Source organism: Gadus morhua, chromosome 12, assembly GCF_902167405.1.
Source record: "Gadus morhua chromosome 12, gadMor3.0, whole genome shotgun sequence".
NCBI lineage: Eukaryota > Metazoa > Chordata > Actinopteri > Gadiformes > Gadidae > Gadus > Gadus morhua.
Window position 1 is genome coordinate 30,185,685 of NC_044059.1, and position 10,761 is coordinate 30,196,445.

The following is a 10,761-nucleotide window of genomic DNA, read 5'->3' on the forward strand; positions in this document are numbered from 1 at the left end:
TCTCTTTGGGTTCAAAACAAACAACAAAAAACGGAACATCCTGGTTCCAGAGAGACACTGAGGTTTGTCTACTCTATGGATCCCACAAAGGCTGACTTTATTCTGGATAAAGAGTCCAGGCTGTTGGCCTCGCAGGCCCAACGTGGGGAAAGAGACCCTGTAGTGAGCCAGCCGGCCTCGCTCCGCCCGACTGCTGTTGTTTCCTGCTGACCTGTAAGTGGACCACCGGGCGGTCTCAAGATATCTGATTACATCAAAGCAATTAGCGCAATATCTTCAAGAACAGAGTAGAGAACGGTCTCACCTTCTCCCTAGTCTATCACTTCCCTCCTGGCTATCGTTCATGGTGACTCTACCGTACAAAGTGGTTCCAGCCGTGCTTCTCCTCCTCTGAGCATGGGAGGTAGCGGTAGTACGGTCAGCGTGAACACGGTGTCGGCCACTCGTTCCTTTGTGTTCTCTGTCTCTCGGCCGTCTCCGTGGGCTGACAGTGCGAGATATATACTTAGTCTGGAGCTGGGCCCACAAACCTCTGCTCTGGCTGACGTGACCGGACAAATTAGTGTTAGTTCAGCTAATATATTCAAACTACTGCCGGGCTGCTGTGGAGGACGTTGAGGAGTATTAGGAGTGATAGCTTTGACTGTCAGCGACACTAAACACTCCTGAAAAGGTGACAGAACATTTGGCTGCCATTTGGAGGAGGAGAGAGAGAGAGAGAGAGAGAGAGAGAGAGAGAGAGAGAGAGAGAGAGAGAGGAGAGAGAGGGGAGAGAGAGAGAGAGAGAGAGAGAGAGAGAGAGAGAGAGAGAGAGAGAGGGAGAGAGAGAGGAGAGAGAGAGAGAGAGAGGAGAGAGAGAGAGAGAGAGAGAGAGAGAGAGAGAGAGAGAGAGAGAGAGAGAGAGAGAGAGAGAGGGAGAGAGAGAGAGAGAGAGAGAGAGAGAGAGAGAGAGAGAGGGAGAGAGAGAGAGAGAGAGAGAGAGAGAGGAGAGAGAGAGAGAGAGGGAGGGAGAGAAAAAAAGTAGTTTAACTTTGGGGCATTTTGATCTTTAATTCATACGGGATGTGGAAAATGCACCGGGCTACAGGACTCCTCCCGTCTCAAAGCCTCATTGAGGGAATGCAGGAGATGAGAGCTCGCACGGCGGTGGTCATCTCACGGCATCGGGCCTTCAACACTTTGATCGTCTGGATCCTGGGCTCTCTCTGTGTCTCCCTCCCCGCAGCCCGCAGGTTGTTGGTTGACAAACTGTCCTTTCATAAGAACGCTGAGCGAGAGGAAGGCTGGCCACTCTCCCCCCCCCCCCCTCCGCCCTCGCTCCCGCCGAGTGCTTACGCACGCAGGCCCCCCCCCCCCCCCCCCCCCACCCGGAGATGTTTGAGGTGACTCCTGGACGTGTTTTAACGCAGACAACGTCTGACAGCCCTGAAACGGGGCCAGGGCAGATATGAAAGCCGGCACTGTCTGTCAAAACCAGGAAATAATCACCCCCACCCCCCCCCCACCCTCTCCAGCCCACCTCAGGGTCCATCTGAAAGTCATTAACATAAACAATGTGCTGCTTCTACTGTTAGTTCTGGAGTGGGGGGGACTGGGGGGAATTACCATAACCATTTGAGAGGATCTCCATTATCTGATGTCTGCCGCTCGGCCGCTACAAGGGGCGTGGACGAGCTTCACCATAAAGGTTTAAGGGAAACGGGCCAGTACTTATCTTCAGTACTTATCTTCAGTACTTATCTTCAGTACTTATCTTCAGTATTTATCTCCAGTATTTATCTTCAGTATTTAGGTTCAGTATTTAGGCTCAGTATTTAGGCTCAGTATTTAGGCTCAGTATTAAGGCTCAGTATTTAAGTTCAGTATTTAGGTTCAGTATTTAGGTTCAGTATTTAGGCTCAGTATTTAGGCTCAGTATTTAGGCTCAGTATTAAGGCTCAGTATTTAAGTTCAGTATTTAGGTTCAGTATTTAGGCTCAGTATTTAGGTTCAGTATTTAGGTCCAGTATTAAGGCTCAGTATTTAGGTTCAGTATTTAGGTTCAGGACCTGATTGTAATGGCCCACACTGATTACCCGTCTCTAATCCTATTAGGCTTTGTTAAGAAGGGGGATGAAAAACATTATGTATCAAAGAAGTGAGTTTTTTGTTCAAGAGTTGAACAAAAAAATATATAATTATAAAACTACATCCATATGCTTGCTTGGTTTTGATCTGCGTGTGGGACGGTTCACATGGGGCTCTGCAGCACAGCAGAAATATGACATGTCGTTCAATGAAATGTCTTTGGTTCCATACACTGAAAGCTAACATATGATTTGCCAACATGGGTGCGTTGTTGCTCTGAGCGTTGGGATGTTGTGGTTCAGAAATGTAACAAAAGTTATAGTGGTTGTCGAGACAAGCAGCACACATAAGCCTGGATAACTCTGGACTCCATCAAAACCTCGGTACAAAAGAGTTGAACAAAAAGGAGCTCTTTAAAAAATTGTGTTTGCACTATAACAGGCAATTGTATAAAATGCATAATTACATCAAACAACATCAATATATACATCTACTCAGTTGACATGAACAAATGCCAGTCATACTTGCGCCTACAGAAACATAACACACAATACATTCCCTCTTCTTCAATAAAGACTCATACTATTTGGCCCTACAGTTGCTGAATGATATTTTAAATTTCTCTAAATTGTGTCAAAATCGGTTTCATGTGCACAAAAGAGGACAAATAGGAGAGACATACTCAGATGAAAAGTCAGAATAAATAATGCATGGGCCACATTCGTTTTATCCAATGAAGGTAGTTAATTCATATTTTACTGTAATATGTGTCACTGTGACTAACTCCACTCTGCTCTCGTTCCCGCTCTTGGAGGGCAGAACGGCCAAAGGTTAACAGAGATGTTTTCCACTCACACTCCTCATTATGAAGCTGGTGACCAACGATCAGATTTTAGTGACCGACACCATAAGAGTCCCCAGCCCTTTCCCCGGGGCCTGGTAGGACCAACACTGTCTCTTCTCTGGTTGAGTCCAGTGCCCTGGTACCAGAAGGGGCTGACCCACGGTGTAATGAGCAGCAGCTGTCCTACGGGCTCACTACTGGCTTCATGGCAACCATCCACACGGGCACCATGATCTCAGGGAAGCCCTCCTGCTTCTCCACGCCAAGCACCTCCAGGCCCGCCTTGAAGATGATGTCCCGTATGATGTCCAGGTGGCGGATGACCGTGCTGTCGACGGGGTCCAGCTTGCAGCCCTGCCGCGCCATGTTGTCCTTCAGGACGATCACGCCGTTGGGCCGCAGGCTCTTCTTGCAGCGCATCAGGAAATTCATCAGGTCCTTGTCCGTGAGGTGGCCTGGAGGAGGAGACCAGAGAGCAGCAACACGGTCAACACGCTGGGATGGTGTTCAGTTTGGACGAGGCCCTGAGCAAAGGGAGCACAAAGGCCGTTCTGTATACGATGTGGTGTACGCTGCGATGTGAGTTCAATGTGTTTTATGTTTGCCCAGAGGCTCCGCTCGGAAGCGTTGCCAAGGTCTGTAAGCCAGGGTCTGTTATGCTAATCGCTAAATGCTTTTCACCAGGTCCCCCTGCTGACTTGTAATAAGGGGGGTTTGCTGTGTGTTGTGGTTGTGGTTTATTTCTGTGATGTTCTTTGTGGGGGTATAATATATGTATGCTAAAACAGTCATGGACATGGATTCTGGAGGAAAAAAAAGGTTGTGAGGCCAAGTGAGTCCAGTGGGATCACTAAATGATTAATGGATTAGCTTCCTGACAGGGGAAACCCAAAACAAATACTTAAGGAAGCTAGTGAGCTATTCTGTCACTGCATAACTATTTGTTGGAGAAAATGTGTAATAAATGACCCTTTGACCTGAAATAAGAAACGATGCGAAGGAATCCTCACCGGGAATCAGAGCCGAACCCTCACAACCAAAGCTCTCCAAACGATGCTTTCACTGTGCGCACACACACATGTGTGAACGCACACACACCTCTCTCTCGACTCACACACGAGAGAACACACCACATGGGAGACATGTGCGCGTGGAACCGTAACGTACAGGCGACCCACTGGATCCAGACGCAGTCGTATTTCTTGGCAGGGGGGGTGAAGTCCTGCAGGCTGTAGCAGTAGTACGTCTCGATGCGGTCTGCGTCGTCGCCCAGGTACTCCTCGTGTGCGTAAAGCAGGAAGTGCTCCATCATGTCCGCCATCTCCATCTTCTCAAACATGGGCAGGAGGACCCCTTTGGACACGCGGCCGATCCCGCAGCCGCAGTCCAGCGCTCGTAGGGTCCCGGCCTTCCCCGGCCCCTGGAGGGACACACGCAGACACACACTGCCTTTACCTCGGGCCCCTGGAGGGACACACACAGACACACACAGCCTTTACCTCGGGCCCCTGGAGGGACACACACAGACACACACAGCCTTTACCCCGGGCCCCTGGACACACGTAGACACACACAGCCTTTACCTCGGGCCCCAGGACACACGCAGACACACACAGCCTTTACCTCGGGCCCCTGGAGGGACACACGCAGACACACACAGCCTCAGAACCCGGAGGAAGTGTTAGCCATGATGACGTGAAGCAGGAAAAGTCCCATTAAAGTTCTTTTGATGAATCCATATCAATATACATTTATTCATCCACAACATGAACGCGGGCTACCACGAGCACCAAAGAAGAAGAAAGGTGATAGCGGAGCGGGGTCAGCCGCCCGGCCTGCGACGCGTCAGCAGAGAGACGGCCAGCGCCTCATGTTCCACCTCGCCAGATGTTTCACCTCTGGACCCCGGGAGCGGGAGAGCATCAACAAAGCAGCGCCGCCGCCGCGCCTCAGGGCGGTGGGAGGGCGACCTTTGACCCGGGAGGGAACCGAAAGGCGCCTAGCTCCAATCCCATTGATTCTTCGCTTCCTTTTCACATTTTGATTTTTTCTGACCTCAGCCCAACCCCAGTGGAATAAGGGGGGGGGGGGGGGTATGGCCCAATAGCCGGTGTGTGTGTGTGTGTGTGTGTGTGTGTGTGTGTGTGTGTGTGTGTGTGTGTGTGTGTGTCTGTGTGTGTGTGTGTGTGTGTGTGTGCGTGTGTGCGTGTGTGTGTGTGTGTGTGTTTGTGTGTGTGTTTGTGTGTGTGTGTGTGTGCAACTATAGGGGGGGGGGGGGGGTATGGCCCAATAGCCGGTGTGTGTGTGTGTGTGTGTGTGTGTGTGTGTGAGTGTGTGTGTGTGTGTGTGTGTGTGTGTGTGTGTGTGTGTGCGTGTGTGTGCGCGTGTGTGTGTGTGTGTGTGTGTGTGTGTGTGTGTGTGTGTGTGTGTGTGCGTGTGTGCGTGTGTGTGTGTGTGTGTGTGTTTGTGTGTGTGTTTGTGTGTGTGTGTGTGCAACTATAGAGCATAGTACAGCAGCCATTAACATGATACTGCAAAGGAGATTGTGTCCAAATGAGACCTGTTGACATTAGCAGAGAAGCTCAGCAAGCTACTGACTCATGTGCTGATTGTGTCTCTTCTTAAATATCAGCGGCTTATTATGGCCTATAGAGATGACCGCCGAAAATAACCTTGGGTATTTGTCGAGAACATTCCCCTGTATTAGCATGACACATACACACTAATGCACATACACACGTACACACACATGCATGCACGCATGCATGTGTGTACGCAATATCCACACACCACACTCATATACACGTATGCGCACACAAACACATAAAGATGCACAAACACACACACACACACACATGAAGCTATAGTCAGGAAGGCTGTGAATGAAGATAAGCCACTGACCCATGCGTCGGCTGTGTCACCTCTTAAATATGAGCAGCTTATAATTGCCTATAGAAATGATAGACCAAAAAACACACATATGCCTGCTGTATACACACACAAACACACACACACACACACACACACACACACACACACACACACACACACACACACACACACACACACACACACACACACACACACACACACACACACATAAATATCCGCAAACACAAACCGCCTCCCGTCTCCACCTGACTTGAGGTCTCACTCCACCTGGCTCCCGTAGGTTACCATGGTAACCTATCACACCTTTCATCACCTTCAGCTCAATGATGTTATGCTTGTAAAAGGATCGAGTCATTATGCCCAAACGGAGTAATAAATGCATTTTGCCACTAAATTAGTCTCTCCTGATTCAAACACACACACACACACATGGCATGCACACACGTAAACAAACACATACAGACAGACACACACTCACACACACACACACACACACACACACACACACAAACACACACACACACAAACACACAAACACACACACGCACACACACACACACACACACACAAACACACACACGCACACACACACACACACACACACACACACACACACACACACACACACACACACACACACACACACACACACACACACACACACACACACACACACACACACAAACATCCATGTGCGACACTATTAGATGCAATTTCAAATGCCCCACCAGGCAAATATATGCAATATTATACAACAGCAATGTGACCGCTCACCCACTAAAATAAATTGTAAGGCGTCTCCTGAGGCACTTTATTAATTCATGTCTGTAGTTGCCCCAACAGCAAAGTAGAAGGCAAAGCAATATCAATATCTCAGCCATAGTTCACTTAAAATTGGCTTTTTTATGATTTATTGCCAAGCATCAAGTGACCTACATTTAAATCTATATTCTTTCTAACAAACTCACCACAAACCTCTTGAGAAAATTCCGGGACCCTTCCAGATCCACGTCGGAGATCTCCACAAAGTCCCCCAGCATTCCCTCCTCCGAGGCGGGCACGTCCTGGTAGAACTGCTGGGCCCGGTGGTAGAACTGCTTCTCCCCCTGGATGATCTCACAGGTCACTGGGAACAGCTTCACTGGCAGGAGAGGAGGACACAGGAAGCATGATTCACAAAGGGACAGCTCATCATAAGACTGCATCGTTTTTCAGAGATTCAACATTTTAGGATTTTTCTTTTTCTAATTGTATGGGTGTGTGCACTGAACGCACGCAAAACCACAAAACGGTTGCGTCATGGCCGACAGCCGTCGTAAGTATGAGATGGAAATGAGCCAGCATCCAGTAACCGAACAAGGCTGATTATAACCAGCTTGTCCTTTGATTGAAATAGAGCTCACTCTATTTCATAACCGTGAGACATGGTAGGAATCTGTGTTCCAGAGCTCATTCGTATCCTAATTACATCTGTGCAAGTCTATTAAAAGCAGCGTGTTTGGATATATTGTATCGCACAGAGGTTAAAATCAGGAAATCTAGCAGCTGATGAAATGAATCATCACTACTGGGCAGTCAATCACTTGGTAGACAGTTAGGAAACTAAGGAGGAGAACAGTGAATTATATCAAAATTCAGATTGAATTAAATAATTTTCAGCCTAAACGTTTCTAATAGGATTTGTGTTTATGGTTTCGTTAATGTGTGTTTCTGTGTGTATGTGTTCATGCGTATGTTTATGTGTGTCTGTAAGCTGTGTTTTAATTAGTCACACATCCTGTGCATCCAGCATCTATAAGTCCTCATCCTTCAACACAGAAGCCAGGAGAGTGCAAGGATCAAAGTCTCACAGACACGTCTGCCCCCCCCCACACACCCGCCCTCACCCCGGTCGAGACGCTCACATCAGCATGCAGAGTACATTCCAGTCCAGTGCACTGGGATTAGGGTAGGCCTCCAGAGCTATGTTTGGTACGGGGAACAGAGATTCTGCTTGGAGGCAGGAGTCATGTGACCCTCCGGCAGCTTTCAGCGCGAGAGGGAGGATAAGTTTAGAACCCCCCAGAGAGAGAGAGAGGGAGAGAGAGAGAGAGGAAGAGCCAGAGGGAGTTCCACTAGAGTGTAGGGAGTTGAGGATCAACCCTTGAGCTTTTATCGCTTTGACGATCACCTGCCATGCTGAAATCGACCACTACCGTCCACTACCGTCCACTACCGTCCAAACACCAATCTCTGTCTTCCCAGAGTTCATGCTCGTGTCAAAGCAACACTGGAGTAAATCTGAAGGAAAACAAACACACTCCCCACTCCCCTCCCCCCCCCCCCCCTCTCCCCTCCTCTCCCCTCCTCTACCCTCCCCACCTCCCCTCCCCTCTCCCCCTCTGCCCCTCCTCTCCCCTCCTCTACCCTCCCCACCTCCCCTTCCCTCCCCCCCTCTGCCCTCCTCTCCCCTCCTCTACCCTCCCCACCTCCCTTCCCCTCCTCTCCCTCCTCTCCCCTCCTCTCCCCTCCCTCCCCTCCCCTCTCTGCTTGATCTCCTGGCCCGGTCCTTGCACTAGATCAACACTTATTTATACGTTGGAGGCTGACATGTTCTTCATTAATCATTACGGTTAAGTCAGTATCGCTGCCACTGCCTTCATATTCCCCCTGTTAAGACTCAATGTGGATTTTATCATATTGCTTTGATTTGAGAGCACATAAAGATGCCTTTTTCGTGATCACGAGATACATGTAACATTAAGATTAGAAAGAATCTCAGGATTAAAGACTTTGTACATATACGACATAAACATTGTTGGACCACCTCTGTGAATCATTTGCCAATACGAGGGACTCACACTGATTCATAAAGACATAATTTAAAACATAATTCAGGATTCAACCAATTAAAAGTAATGGCTCCAGTTTGTAAATAACCTGAGATGGAGTGTCAGCACGGCTCCTGGCTGAGTTGTGGCCTCCATACCTGACATGCCATGCCATTAATGGGCCTTGTATCGCCTTAGTGGTAAAAAGCCACTTTGTGCCAAAAATGCGGAGGTCAAGATCTCCCATTTCTGCAGCTCAGGGATTATTGAGGTACAAGGAGAGGGCTGTGAACAAGACACCAGCCTGTGTAACTTACCATTAACACCTCTAATGAGGACGCCCACTGTTTCATATCACAGCAGAAGGGAAATGCTATAATAAAAGCTATATGCAAAATAACAGAGTGATGCCCGTAAAGATATGCATCAGGCGTTGATCGGTGACTCAGAGATACAATTCTTTTTTTCTTTCATGTTGTCCTGCCTATAGTCTTGAGCAGGGTTAGGGTTAGAGACAGTTCGTGGCCCCTGTGGCTTAACCCTTGACAAAGCCGAACCAATGTTACGACTTACAACACTTTGTCAGATCTGCATGCAGTAGATATTGTTTAACACACTCGCTGCACTATAAGTGATTGTTGACCGTGGTTCACCAGCAGCCTACTGGTGAATGTGGTCCCATTACACGACACACTGCAGGCCTTGGCCCTCTCTTCCTACCCAGAGGGACTTTCTCCAGCAGGTAGACGTAGCTGGCGAAGAACTCGTTCCTCAGGGAGTGTAGCAGGTGGAAGGACATGCTGTGCCGGCACATGCTTTCGTCCGTCTTCTTCCAGCGGTCGCTGAATGCTTGGTGAGCCGCCTTGTACTCAATGTTCAGCGGCGAGCTGCAGTCCGTCTCTGCAATGGGAACGTCCATTTGGATGGTGTGAGGGTCTCGGTGGGGTGCTCTGTGGGTCCAGTCGGTGTGAGGGTCTTGGTGGGGTGCTCTGTGGGTCCAGTCGGTGTGAGGGTCTTGGTGGGGTGCTCTGTGGGTCCAGTCGGTGTGAGGGTCTTGGTGGGGTGCTCTGTGGGTCCAGTCGGTGTGAGGGTCTGGGTGGGGTGCCTGTGGGTCCAGTCGCTGTGGTCAAAGTGGGGTGCTCTGTGGGTCCAGTCGGTGTGAGGGTCTTGGTGGGGTGCTGTGTGGGTCCAGTCGCTGTGAGGGTCTGGGTGGGGTGCCTGTGGGTCCAGTCGCTGTGGTCAAAGTGGGGTGCTCTGTGGGTCCAGTCGCTGTGGTCAGAGTGGGGTGCCTGTGTGTCCGGTCGTTGTCCCCTGGTTCTTCTAGGCTTGGTGGCAGCCCTCCGGTGTCCGTGCCCCTGCACACTGCCTCAGCTGCTGTTCTATCTGTCAAGCTCAGCAGATGTCTTCTTCCGGCCAAAAGTGATCGGCAGAGAGAGATTGTTTTCCAAATGGGGGGGGCTGGTGGAGGGGTTGTGACCGGGCCGTCCTGTCAGAGACCACCTGCTGGTCGTCCATGGCTCGGGTTGGTGGCCTTTATAGAATAAGCCTTAACTCACACAGGACCAGCATGCCACTGGTATTTCAGGATACATGTGCATGACACAGAAATATGCCAGCAGCATGAGTGCATACTGCATTTATATTGCAGACTTATACACAGATGCTTGTTTTTTTTAAGAGGCATGAAACACAATATGGTCGCTATAAATAGTAACTTCTCCTTGAGGTTGTTAATATAGCATGCTAGCTGAGTTTTAATGGAGTACAAGCTTTTGGACACAATCTGTGATACAAAAGCTTATACACAAAGCCCTCTACAGTGATTGTGGTTGTGCTTTGCATTACAAGATGAATGATCAATGGTTCAGAATTTCATTCATGCATTGATGCATTAAGTCCTCTTTAGAAGGATGATTGACAGAATATCACTAACTGAGCACATCCTGGTTTTGATGAGTGATGTGTTGATGTGGCTTTATCATCAGAATCTGGATTTTGCTCACACTCCTGGATACGATGAGCAAGTCCACATCTCCAACCGGCGCCAGCCTGGCTGCTTTGTGATCACATTTCACAGCAATGTGGGCAGTGATCCTGGCACAGCTTACGTCTACCTCTGACCTCCACCTTTATCCCTCGGTGAGGTGA

The 10,761-nt window shown here is 49.2% G+C and overlaps 1 protein-coding gene across 1 annotated transcript; it reads right to left on the bottom strand.

The window, feature by feature from the left end:
- Positions 1–2,461: 2,461 nt before the first annotated feature.
- Positions 2,462–10,123, bottom strand: ntmt2 (N-terminal Xaa-Pro-Lys N-methyltransferase). The gene is made up of 4 exons (XM_030373563.1): positions 9,334–10,123; positions 6,772–6,944; positions 4,079–4,331; positions 2,462–3,366 (listed from the first exon to the last, which is right to left on the bottom strand). Exons 1-4 carry the CDS (start codon positions 9,530–9,532, stop codon positions 3,095–3,097), a joined length of 897 nt encoding a protein of 298 aa, XP_030229423.1. The 5' UTR covers positions 9,533–10,123; the 3' UTR covers positions 2,462–3,094.
- Positions 10,124–10,761: the final 638 nt, after the last annotated feature.

What these genes read in the sequence shown, in the direction of transcription:
- ntmt2 (XM_030373563.1), bottom strand. Translation starts at nt 9,532, where the DNA reads ATGGACGTTCCCATTGCAGAGACGGACTGCAGCTCGCCGCTGAACATT. An exon ending in GCTGGAGAAAGTCCCTCTGG is followed by an intron (nt 6,945 to 9,333) that starts GTAGGAAGAGAG and finishes CTCTCCTGCCAG; the next exon opens with TGAAGCTGTTCCCAGTGACC. An exon ending in CTGGATCCAGTGGGTCGCCT is followed by an intron (nt 3,367 to 4,078) that starts GTACGTTACGGT and finishes CTCCTCCTCCAG; the next exon opens with GCCACCTCACGGACAAGGAC.